The sequence below is a fragment of the Epinephelus moara genome, chromosome 16, assembly GCF_006386435.1.
Source record: "Epinephelus moara isolate mb chromosome 16, YSFRI_EMoa_1.0, whole genome shotgun sequence".
Classification (NCBI taxonomy): Eukaryota; Metazoa; Chordata; class Actinopteri; order Perciformes; family Serranidae; genus Epinephelus; species Epinephelus moara.
The window spans coordinates 45,839,808-45,851,442 of NC_065521.1; the positions used below are offsets into that span (position 1 = coordinate 45,839,808).

General features: G+C 44.2%; 1 protein-coding gene across 1 annotated transcript in view; it reads right to left on the reverse strand.

Annotated features, from left to right (window-relative positions):
* cacna1fb (calcium channel, voltage-dependent, L type, alpha 1F subunit) overlaps positions 1 to 11,635 on the reverse strand; it is a 51,389-nt gene that overhangs the window by 28,476 nt on the left and 11,278 nt on the right. The window contains exons 2-9 of the mRNA XM_050064268.1: positions 11,056 to 11,156; positions 10,751 to 10,856; positions 5,033 to 5,172; positions 1,812 to 1,963; positions 1,477 to 1,629; positions 981 to 1,177; positions 793 to 896; positions 537 to 688 (exon numbers count right to left, since the gene is read on the reverse strand). Of these exons, the coding sequence (XP_049920225.1) occupies positions 537 to 688; positions 793 to 896; positions 981 to 1,177; positions 1,477 to 1,629; positions 1,812 to 1,963; positions 5,033 to 5,172; positions 10,751 to 10,856; positions 11,056 to 11,156 (1,105 nt within the window). The remainder of the gene's footprint in view (positions 1 to 536; positions 689 to 792; positions 897 to 980; positions 1,178 to 1,476; positions 1,630 to 1,811; positions 1,964 to 5,032; positions 5,173 to 10,750; positions 10,857 to 11,055; positions 11,157 to 11,635) is intronic.

The window sequence follows — 11,635 nt, forward strand, 5'->3', positions numbered from 1 at the left end:
CATTAATAATCCTCCAGGACTGTAACATGCTCATGTTTAACCCAAACTATGTGTCATGTGACTGCAGTTGCTTCACATCCAGGTCGGAACACCTTCTCACCACAAACCAACCGCACCAGAGTTCCTTTGGAACCAGACTGAGACCACCTCTTCAAGAAAGTCTCGGTCCGGTTGTTTTGGTGTGTTCACACCTGCACAAATGAACCACACTGAGTTTGATTGAACTGAACCAAACAGGGCAGGTGTGAACGCAGCCTTAGTAAATGTACCAAGTTTCTTTCCACTGCTGGTTAGTAACAGTGTTTCTGCCTCATCAACTTCACTGACTGACTCATTCGTTTTAATTGGCTTCATTAATTGATGTCAATTAACTAATGAGCCAATTAAGGTTAATTATCTTCATTCAGTGACGTTCATTAACTCCTCAGTAAATGACTTTTTAATTAACTGTGAATGAATAAACGTGTTCTGTGCTCATGTTTGACATGATGTACACACACACACACACACACACACACTGTGTCTCTGGGTCTTACGTGGGTTTCCGTCCTCGTCCAGTTCGTCCATGTCCTCAGCCTGAGTGATCCAGTCCATGTATCCACACAGATCTTCCTCCATCTGCTGCTTCTCCCTCAGCTTCTGGAAATCTCCCCGAGCCTTCGCCTTCTCCCTCTCCTTACTGAACTCTCTGTAACGTTCACACAACATTTAAACCTCAGACAAACACACAGACCTGTGGAACCCAAACACTGTGAGAACGTGCGTGTTTCTGTAGTGAGAGAGACGACGGACCCGCTGAGGACTCCCAGAACCAGGTTGAGAACGAAGAATGACCCGAAAATCACCAGACTGACGAAATAAACCCAGGGCAGCTCGAACCCGATGGCGTCGTTCATCTGCACACACAAAGGAAACGTCACAGAGAGACGACATCAACGCGTTCTTCGATCTGTAAAGCAGCCTGTCCACGCTGTGTTTACCCAGTAGAGGACGTCGGTCCACCCCTCCATGGTGATGCACTGGAACACCGTCAACATGGCGAAGAAGAAGTTGTCGAAGTTGGTGATGCCTCCGTTGGGACCGTCCCACCTCCCCCGACACTCAGTGCCGTTAACCATGCACTGACGACCATGACCGGCAAACGCACACGGCACCGGATCGTCCTCAACGTAATTATCTGGAAATTGATACAGTAACAAAGTACATTTACCTGAGTACTCGAGTACTTTCATTTAGTGCTACCTTCTCCTTTTACTCCTTCTACATGTTCTACATTTATCTGCCAGCTGCAGTTACTTTACAGATTCAGATTATTAATAATCAATAATAAATGATTATTATTACAAATGAATCTACTCAGTATGAAGTCATTAAACTGAGCTCCATCTTTACCACAACACATGAACGCATCATTAACTATAATACTTATTTATTCACTTATTAATGAAGATACTGTGTGTGTGTGTGTGTGTGTACCTGTTCCTATGTAGTAGCAGGTCCTGTGCATGCGTCCTATGAAGAGCTCCAGACCGATGATGGCGTAGATGATGATGACGAAGAGAACCAGCAGAGCGATGTGGAGCAGAGGAACCATCGCCTTCATGATGGAGTTCAACACAATCTGCAGACCTGACACACACACACACACACACATTCTTGTACTTGTTGCTTAGTGAGGACCGAGTAAATCGACTGACAAAGTGAGGACCGGCCTTTCTGCTTTACCTATCAACATGAAAATAGCATTTCTGGACAGTAGNACACACACACACACACACACACACACTCTCCCTCCTGTCCAGTAGACTCACTGGGGACTCCAGAGACCAGTCTGAGGGGCCTCAGGACTCTGAAGGCTCTCAGAGCTTTGACGTCCAGACCTCCAGGTTTCCCCGGCACGTGATGAGACGTCGCCACCTCACCAGATTTATGAGTCATTGTCTCCAAGACGACGCTGAACAACCTGTGGAAACAATAACAACAGGAAGTTTAAGATCCAGATCGTCAGATATAAACTGCAGTTTAAAACAATTTGAATCCGTGGGCCCGTCCGTGGGCCCCTCAGAGGATTTCTGATGGTTGTGATTTGTAAAACAGCCGCTGTATGAGTTGTTGTTTCAGTGTTTTACTCAGACGACATATCGTTGGATAGCTTCACTCCTCGTGGTGCCATTAATGCTGAATATTTCAAGATACAACCATCACAGCTGGCTCATTAACACTTTGGACTCCAAAACACGGCCTGAAAGAGGCGTACGCCACTTCCTGTTGGGACAAACTGTGACCCGTGCTTACCAACATTTTGGAGACGGTGAGGTGGAGGCCTGATTGTGGACAGTGTCTCATATTTTTGGGCGCACGCCATTTTCAGCTGCGCTGCCTATATTTACGCCCCTGAGCTGCTGTCTCCTGTTTGTCAAAGGTCCAGCTGCTCGCACCATCCATCCATCCATTTATCTATCCATCCATCCATCCATCCATCCATTTATCTATCCATCCATCTATCCATCCATCCATCATCCATCCATCCATCCATCCATCCAGCCATCTTCCTTCACTTGTCCGAGGCCAGGTCTCGGGGGCAGCAGACTGAGCAAAGCTTGTTAAATGTTTGTTATGTCGTCTGTCTGCAGTCTGACCCGTTTCCTGCACCTCTGTGTTTGTTTGCTCTGTTTCTGTGTAAAAATTAACCCTTAAGATCCTCACAGAGTCCTGTGTGCACCTGTTAAAGTGCTTTAATCCAACACCTGTCTGATGGATTGTTATGAACTGTAGCGTTCGGCTCAGAGCAGGCGGTGCAGGGTTATGGGACAGATCCCAGCGTCCTTCAGCAAACAGACGCGTGGACATTTCTCCAAAAGACAAATTCTCCAACACAAAGACAAAAACTCCTCAAAGAAATCCTCTGTGTCCCAAATTCAGCAGCCTCTCACTGTTATCATCTCTGACTGGAAAGTGGAACGGAGCGTCCTCGGGCGGCGTTACCATGACAACAGGCTTCATCATCACCACCCTGAGGTCATCCCGAGTCGCGTCACCGCCCTGCAGCGAGGGCATTAACCGGTGTGGAGGACGACGCCGGGGACCTGCAGGACTCATCGTGACCTCAGCAGGTGACTGAAAGAACTTTGTTCTATTTTATATCTGATGACGTCTCAGTGAGAACAAGCCTGCTCTCCGGCTTTATTCACCGTCCACAGGAACTCAACTCACTTCTCCTTCAACTTTCTGTCAATAAAAGTCGACACTTCCTGCAGATATTTCAAATTAAAAGCCTCCCAGTGGCTCAATGACAGAATCCTCCCTGTTCTGTTTTCACTGCTTCAGACAGATGTTGGACCGTATCAAAGGTTCTCTCAGTGTTTGCACTCTGTTCAAAGACGGAACATGAGGAGGACAGATTTTCTCTTCTGAACTGTTTTCTACACTGAACCTCAAAATATAATCATCAGCGTCTGACTAACACTGTGTGAACCTCTCCTTAAAGAACCATCTGAAATCTAGGGCTGCTCTCTGACAGTCCACCAAATGCTAGTCGACCACAAAGGTCATTAGTCAAGATTTCATTGGTCGCTTAGTCACAGAAAAACAAAACAAAAAACTCTATCAGGAGCTGCGCCTTGTCAAAATAAATCCAAACCTATCTGACTGGACCATGTGTGCCTTTACTTTGAAAGGACAGACACAGGAAGTGTCCTCGCTCAGCAGTCAGACAGGAGTCAGGTTAATTTCCAGGGCTGGTACCTGCGGTTATTCCACAGGCTAGTTAATAACATGTCGGGCAGGAAATCCAAAGTGTGGGATCATTTTGAGAAGGTGAAGGACGAACCCAAGGTGATATGTAAACTCATCTTCATTGGTCGACTACAAACATGACGTATCATCTGAAACATGGAAGTAGCTACATGCCCATTAGCCCACAGCGTCATTAACAGGCGGCTCGCTCAGTGTGTGACGTGCACTTGGAGATAAAATATAGGCCTGAAATCAGTCAGATCTCCATCATCAGGTGTGTGTCTGTGATCATCAGAGTCTTGATTACAATAGAACATTTCTACACAACACAGCAGCAGCTCACATCTACAGACGTCCTGTTCTCTGTCAGGATCCTGAGGAGAACCGGCCCACCTGAGAACCAGAGCAGCAGCATCCTCAGCACCGAGCTGAGAGTTAAACTCTCCGGTTCCCTGCCGTGACTCAGAGCTGGAGTTAAGTGTGTGTGTGTGTGTGTGTGTGTGTGTGTGTGTGTGTGTGTGTGTGTGTGTGGGGGGGGGGGAGGGGGGGGCAGAGTTTAGTTGCAGTGAGCAGTGATCACAGTCAGCCGTCACATACACTCAACACAGAAACACTAAAATGAGATAAATTGTGGCGTCGCTGCAGGGTTCCTGGGTTCCTCCTTCACTGACCACACAACAGGACGCTGCTGAGTTTACTGCAGTCACATCCCATTTACTGCTTCAACCACACACTGAGGGCAGCTCAGGGCGAGGACACACAACGCAGAACCAGGATCTACAGAGAGAACCAGGACCAGAACACAGAACACAGAGCCAGGGATCTAAAGACAAAAACGAGCTCCGGACAAAAACACAAAGCAGGGTCTGAAGAGAGAACTAAGCTCAGGACGAGGACACAGAGCCAGGGATGTAGAAGCAGAGTCCAAACCAAGGACCAGAGTTTTAAGAGAGGACCAGGACTGAAAAGAACCAGGATAAACAGAGAGAAACAGGAGCTGTGGAGAAAGCCAGAGTATAAACAAAGACACAGGGTAAAGAAAAAGAACCTGGATCTAAAAAGAGAACCAGAGTGTCAACAGGAAGAACCAGCTCTTCCTTCCTGTTGAGACCATCATCTCATGACTGCACAAATGTCTAATGAGGACAAAGCTCTGAGAGGAGAACCTGAATGTATCTGCAGAGACCTGAAGACAGAACCAGCATCCACAGGAAGAACCAGTGTCTCAAAACAGATCCAGCGTCTAAAGACAGAACCACAGTCTGAAGAGAGAAAACCGGTTCCTGTGTTTTCTCACCCGACGATGACGATGACGAAGTCGAGCAGGTTCCAGCCGTTGCGTATGTAGGAGCTGGGGTGCATCACCAGACCGTAGGCCAGGATCTTCAGGAAGGTCTCTACGGTGAAGATGATGAGGAAGACGTACTCCACTTGTTCCTGAAACACACAGAGAACACGCTCCACCATCAAACACTGTAGATGGGAACATCACACAGAACGTAGATGTTAGTCCTAAAACCACACTGAGAATGATCCACTACGAGTAAAAGTCCTTCTTAAAACATTTTTTGCATTTTTTTTTCTTAAATTTTTTTTTCATAAAACATTTTTTGCATTTTTTTTAAAACATTTTTTTGCAATTTTGTTTTCTTAAAAAAAAATTTTCTTAAAACATTTTTTTTTTTTTTTTTCTTAAAATATTTTTTTGAATTTTTTTTTTTCTTAAAACATTTTTTTGAATTTTTTTTTTTTCTTAAAACATTTTTCTTAAAACTTTCAACATTTTACATGATACTTAAAGAAAATGTTGGGAGGGCATGTTTTCTTTGGAAACTTTTGGCAATTTGTTTTTCTTTTCATATATTTGGAATTTTTTGTTTGTTTTGTTTTAAAATGTGTCTTTTTATGTTGTTATTTTTAAAATTTTGACAAAACTGTTTTTACTATTTATTTTACCACATTTTTTTTAAATTGCCAGAATGACACCATCTATAAGCCAGAAACTAAAAAAAAAAAAGAAATTATTGTTCGGTCAAATTTCCGACAGTCCTTGAACACATCATGTGCCACAAACACTTCTGTCAGAACAAAAACAAATAACCAGATCTGATCTTAAAATATAGATATTTCATTAAAATCACTTTATTCTACGTCTCATTTAGAATTTGTCCAAAAATAAACTGTTTGCACGACAAGAGTGAAAAACTGAGACTTTTTCATCTTCATCAACAGAGACAGTTTACACACAGGACACAGACCTTGGTGCTTTGCCCCGACTGAGCTCTGCTCACTGTTAAATGGGTGAACTGAACCTTTACTGCTGTCTGAGAGGAGGTCTGAATGCTGGAGGACGTTTATAAGGTTTTACACAATAAAACTGTGTGTGTGTGTGTGTGTGTGTGTGTGTGTGTGTGTGTGACCTGGTAAACATGCATGTGGAGAATTTGTGAGCATTTCAGAGGATTACCAATCTGTCATCATCCCTGCTCCACACACACACACACACACACACACACACACACACACACACACACACACTGGCCTTTCTGTACTTGTGAGGACTCTCGCTGATGTCATACATTCCCTGCCCCCAACCATGAACCATCACAGCTGAATGTCCGACGCCTGCACCTTCAGATGTGAACTCCACACAGACCTGTGAGACAACGTGGGGACCGGTCTCACATCGCAAACTGTCCTCACTGCAGTCTGAAACTCAAACTGGACCTCACAGAGACACAGGACATGTACACACTGTCCTCAGTTTTTGTTACACTGACAGGAAATTACTGAATTTAAGTTCACTGACTGACTGTTGGAAAGTCTGTCGTCATGCTAACAGCTTTAAGCTAACTGCAAACATCAGCAGGTTAGCATGCTAACAGTGTAGATGCTAACCTGCTGATGTTTAGCAGGTTTACACTGTATCCACCTCACAGATGTAATGTAAGCACAGCAAAATGGTATTTCAGTTACTGTTGATAAGTATTTATTATTATCATGGTCCTTTTTGCTCTGAGCTGCTGTAACAGCTGGGATTAAAGGATAACTTCGGCATTTTTCAACCTGGACCCCATTCCCCTGGGTAAACTGATCGAAGACACTGATGTGAACAACAGTTTTTCAAATTGGTCCGGTACTGAGCGAGACGGCAGCTGTGGAAGGAGCTGCAATGGAGGCACACGGAGCAACTCAGCATCATCGCTGTATGTCCATTAGAAGTAGTTATTGTTATTATAAGTGTCCAAAGCATTTCTTCACCTTTCACTTGATCTGGTCTGTTTGTTTTTGCCTCGTTAAGCAGACGTCTCGCTCTGATACGTCATGAAATGTCATGAGACGTGTGTTTGAGATCTGGACAGAGTGTAATAACCAGAGTAGCTTATAGAAAATGTATTTTAGTGTTGTCTAAAAGATTTTGAATATCATGGATTTATCATGGACAATACTGTGGAAAACTGTTGCTCACATCAGTCTCTTCAATTAATTTACGCGAGGAAATAGAGTCCAGGTTGAAAAATGCCAAAGTTATCATTTTAATGCTAAAAGCATCAATTATAAACAATAACAGCCAAAATGTTCGGTGTGACATCATGAAGACCTGACGCTTTACATCTTTAAAAACTACAAACAGAAATCATTTCGTAATTTACATTTTTTTGTTGTTCACTGTTGAAAACTCAGAGATTATTCTTCTGTTTCCACTTCATCTTTTCTTCCACTCGTTTATCTGCAGCAGTGCTGGAAAGTTCATTTACTGAAATACTGCATGTAAGTGTGGAAACCACAATTTAAAGTCATTAACATGAGCTCCACATTTACCAACTGAAACATTAAAGTGATGAACCATAATTATAATATAATACAACTGTGTATAATTATTTTACTTTTAGAACTTTATATTTCCATGTTGATACGTTTCTTCTTTTCCTGAGTCAGATTGTGACAGCAGTATTTTTACAGTGTAACTGAAGTAAATCTAAATACTTCTTCAGCTGCAGATCTGCAGTCGTTGTCGTCTTTTGTGTAATCATGTGAGAATGAAACGCCACAAAGAACAACAGCGAGGCAGCGAGGCAGCGAGGCAGCAAGGCAGCGTGCTGCTGCGCCGTCACTTCGATAAACATGACTCCATCAGCAGTGTGTGCAGTCGGAGTGTAACTGAAGGTAAAGAGACAGAGACGTACAGAGGAGACAGAGAGAGAACCATCAGAGCAGAAACCTCTCAGAGTCTCAGCTGATCAGATCTGATCTCAGACCTGCCACTCATCTACTGTACGTCTCCATGACCTCTGACCTTTACAGCAGTGAGGAGGTTCAGATCAGCTGACTGAAGGAAAACACTTCCTGTTCACACAGCGGACAAACACACCTGAGCTCACACTGACCTGTCTCACCTGTCTCACCTGTCTCACACCTAAACTGTACCAATCCAACTAATGAAGGCAATGAGTCCCGGCCAATCAGAGGAAGAGTAGGGTGAGTCATGCCTTAGACACGTATACGTGGACGCTGCAGTGACTGTGTCAGCCCGTTGCAGCGATACGTCAATGCTGCAATCACACTGAAGGAATCAAAACTTACATGTAAATAAATTACAGTAAACAGAAGAGCTGCAGTTTTTCTGGATAAAAAAAATTATGATATGTCGAGGTGTTTGTGGTCGACATGTAGTGGAAAAAAGTTTGTCTCCATTTAACCAGAATGTTGATATTTAGTCTGTAATCACTGCTGGACGCTCAGCAGAGGAGTGTCAGACTGACAGGAACTGAATTATTGACGTGCCGGAAGATAATTCATTGTCATGAGAAATTATAAAATCACGTTTGTCAAAGATGAATTTGGTTTATTTTTCTTGGATGTCCCAATATAATATAATTTAATACAGAAGTAATGCTACATAACTTTTCAGCTAAGCAGTGCGCTAGCTAACGCTGTCTGCTTTATCAACTCTTTGATCGTAACAGAATGTCGTCATTTTCATCGCTGCTCATTTTAGAAAGAAAACATGTTCTGTGTTCATGTTGCATAATGTGTGTTGAGACTGATTTCCATCTGTCCAGACGAGTTATTGAGAGGCTTGTTAACACCTTCCTGTGCTGCGCAGCCAGCGACAACAACATACAACCAGGCTACATCAGACATGAACAAGTTAAACACAAGCTGCACGTCATGGCTCCGTCAGCGTGAACGTATTTTCATTATTTAATGTGTTTCAGAACGATATCAACACTGCTGCCAATTTGTTTAGCGTCAAACAGCGCGCTCAACAGCTTGAGTTCCTGTTCTGACAACCAACAGCAAAACAAGACAATTTAATTCTGAGTATCTCGACTGTTTTTTTTTTTTTTTACCACATGTAGATCTTAAAACCATAAATATAAAAATGAGTCATTGCAGTCAGCTGAGAAATATAAACGTTATAGTTCTTTTTATCCAGAAAAACAGCAGCTCTAACTAGAACCATATAGGATTCTCCAGTTTTTTCCCCATAAGAGAACCTTTTTGGTTCCTTGCAGAACCTCAAGTTTCCACCTGGTTTCCTTTCAGGAGGTTCTACCAAGAACACAAAGGGTTATACCGAGGACAATCTGTGAAAGGCTCCACCTGGAGCCCCTATACGAGGTTTAACATACTACTCTTTGGTGTAATGCTTCCACACAGAACCCTCTCTGGAGGTTCTATCCACAACCCTTCCATCTTCTAAGGGTGCTAACAAGAACACAACCGGGACTTCTACTGAAAACCCTTTTATATTACAGGGGTTTCATCTGGAACGCACATGGGTAAACTGAATATCTGAGGGTGGGGGTTCTTTAACACCTATGCTTTCAACAATCATTAAAGATCTCTTTCTTTCATAAAGGGTTCTTAGTCGACATCAAAGAACTAGCGGTGACAAAAGCCAACTGTTGCGTCGTCTACATCGCCTCACGTCGCCTCACGTCGCCCTGTGTCAGTTGCATTTGAACACACTACACGGACTACATCCGACGGCCAAGTAGCACGTACGTTCTGCGCCTGCGTGAGAGAGAGCGGAGTGAGAGAGTGGTACATCCTGTCAGCCGAGGGGTTTCCTATCTGTGCAGCCGAGCACCGCAGCACCTCCACGGACTATTACATCCAGACGGTCCCGGTGTTTCCTCCGCAGGCTCCACTTCACTCAGCTGCCCGATAAACCCGCTGCTTCTTCCCACTTTAACCTGAATAACAAACCAGGGCTCGGTGCTCCGGTTGGATCCAAACGGAGAGCCGGGGCTAGCTCAGAGACTAGCGGAGGCTAACTGGCTGTGCTTCCCTCCGGTCATGCTGCGGCTAACGCTCCGCTAGCCGCTCCCAGCTAGCTCCGGTTTGTTATTCAGGTTAAAGTGTGAAGAAGCAGCGGGTCTGTGGGGCAGCTGAGTGAAGTGGAGCCTGAGGAGGAAGCACCGGTTAGCCCCGGTTTCACTACAGGCAGATTCACTCGCTACAGGGGCGAGGAAATAAAACCTGAACAGCCAATCAGAGTGATCTCTATCACCGACAAGCTCCGCCACCAATTCAACATGCTCAATCGGCCGAAAAGCCACTGACACCAAAGTGCTTACGGAGCGGGACACACCGCAAAAACTAATCTGACAGACGCTCAGCTACGGCCGACCATCGGCTTGGTGTGTCAGGGCCTTCAGGCTGACAAAAACCCCTCAAAGAACCCTTTCTTGAATCAATAAAGGTTTCTGCAGAGGCAAATGGTTCTGGGTAGAACCCTAGCTGTTCAGGAAGAACCTTTATTTCTGAGACTGAAACCAAGAGAAAAAATTTCCAGCAACTCCAACGCTTCATGTTTCAGCTGAATGTAGTTTAACATTTAACAATGTGATCTAACATTAGACACACCTGACAGAGGAACACTGACCTGAGGCTCAGATCTTAACAACAGCTGAGTCTGTTCACCTCAGACACTCTCACACTCCTCCTCAGCTCCTTCAGCTGCTCTTAATGTAACGTTCTATAAGTGTGTATTTGTTGATCTCACCAGGTCGTGGTTGGTGGAGTTGGAGTCGTCCTCAGGAAACGGTTTGGAAACTCCCAGAGCCACACAGTTGGCAAAGATGGCTAACAGGATGAAGATATCAAAGGGTCTGAGAGATGTAAGGAAGCTCAGCAGGGACAAAACAAGAAAAAGCACAATGACATCAAGACCATGTAACATTATCTTTAGTCTTAGCTACATCCTGGGCTCTGTGGAGATTTTAACTGATGACTCATTAAAGAGCCCGTCGGCAGATGAAAATTGATCTGGTGTAAAGCTGACAGCTGATTGGTCAGAGTAAAGGATACTTCCACTCGACGATGGAGAGAGCGGCTCGTCTGATTGGATTGTTGAGTTTTAGACAGTATAACGCTCTGGGAGCTCGTTGGACCTGATTACTTCCCTGGACCTGAGGAAGAGGAGTGACATCATCATCATCATCATCATCATCATCATCATCATTGTCATCATCATCATCAGTTTCAGCTTCTTAGTGTGTTGTCTGTCTCACCTGTTTGTTAGCATGTTTTTCACCTATTTGTTAGCTTGTTGTTTCTGCCGTTCATTACAGAGTCCTGCACTGGGTCGGGTACCCGCGGGTACCTGACGGGTACCTGCAAAAACAGCTGATTTGCGGGTGGTTTTTAAAAAAACATTTTTTCCCAGGTTCCGATCTGGGTGGAAAAAATAACATGCGGGTCGGATCGCGGGTTTTAGATAAACACATCAGTCATTAGTTCGGTAAACTACAGATAACTATTTTGGTCACTGGTTCAGCTGTTTACACGCGTTTCACCATCTAATAACACAATTTGTGATTGGACGAGAGAATCAACATGGCTGCCACCATCTAACAAGCGCCGCTTCCAAAACAGTAAATAATTATTT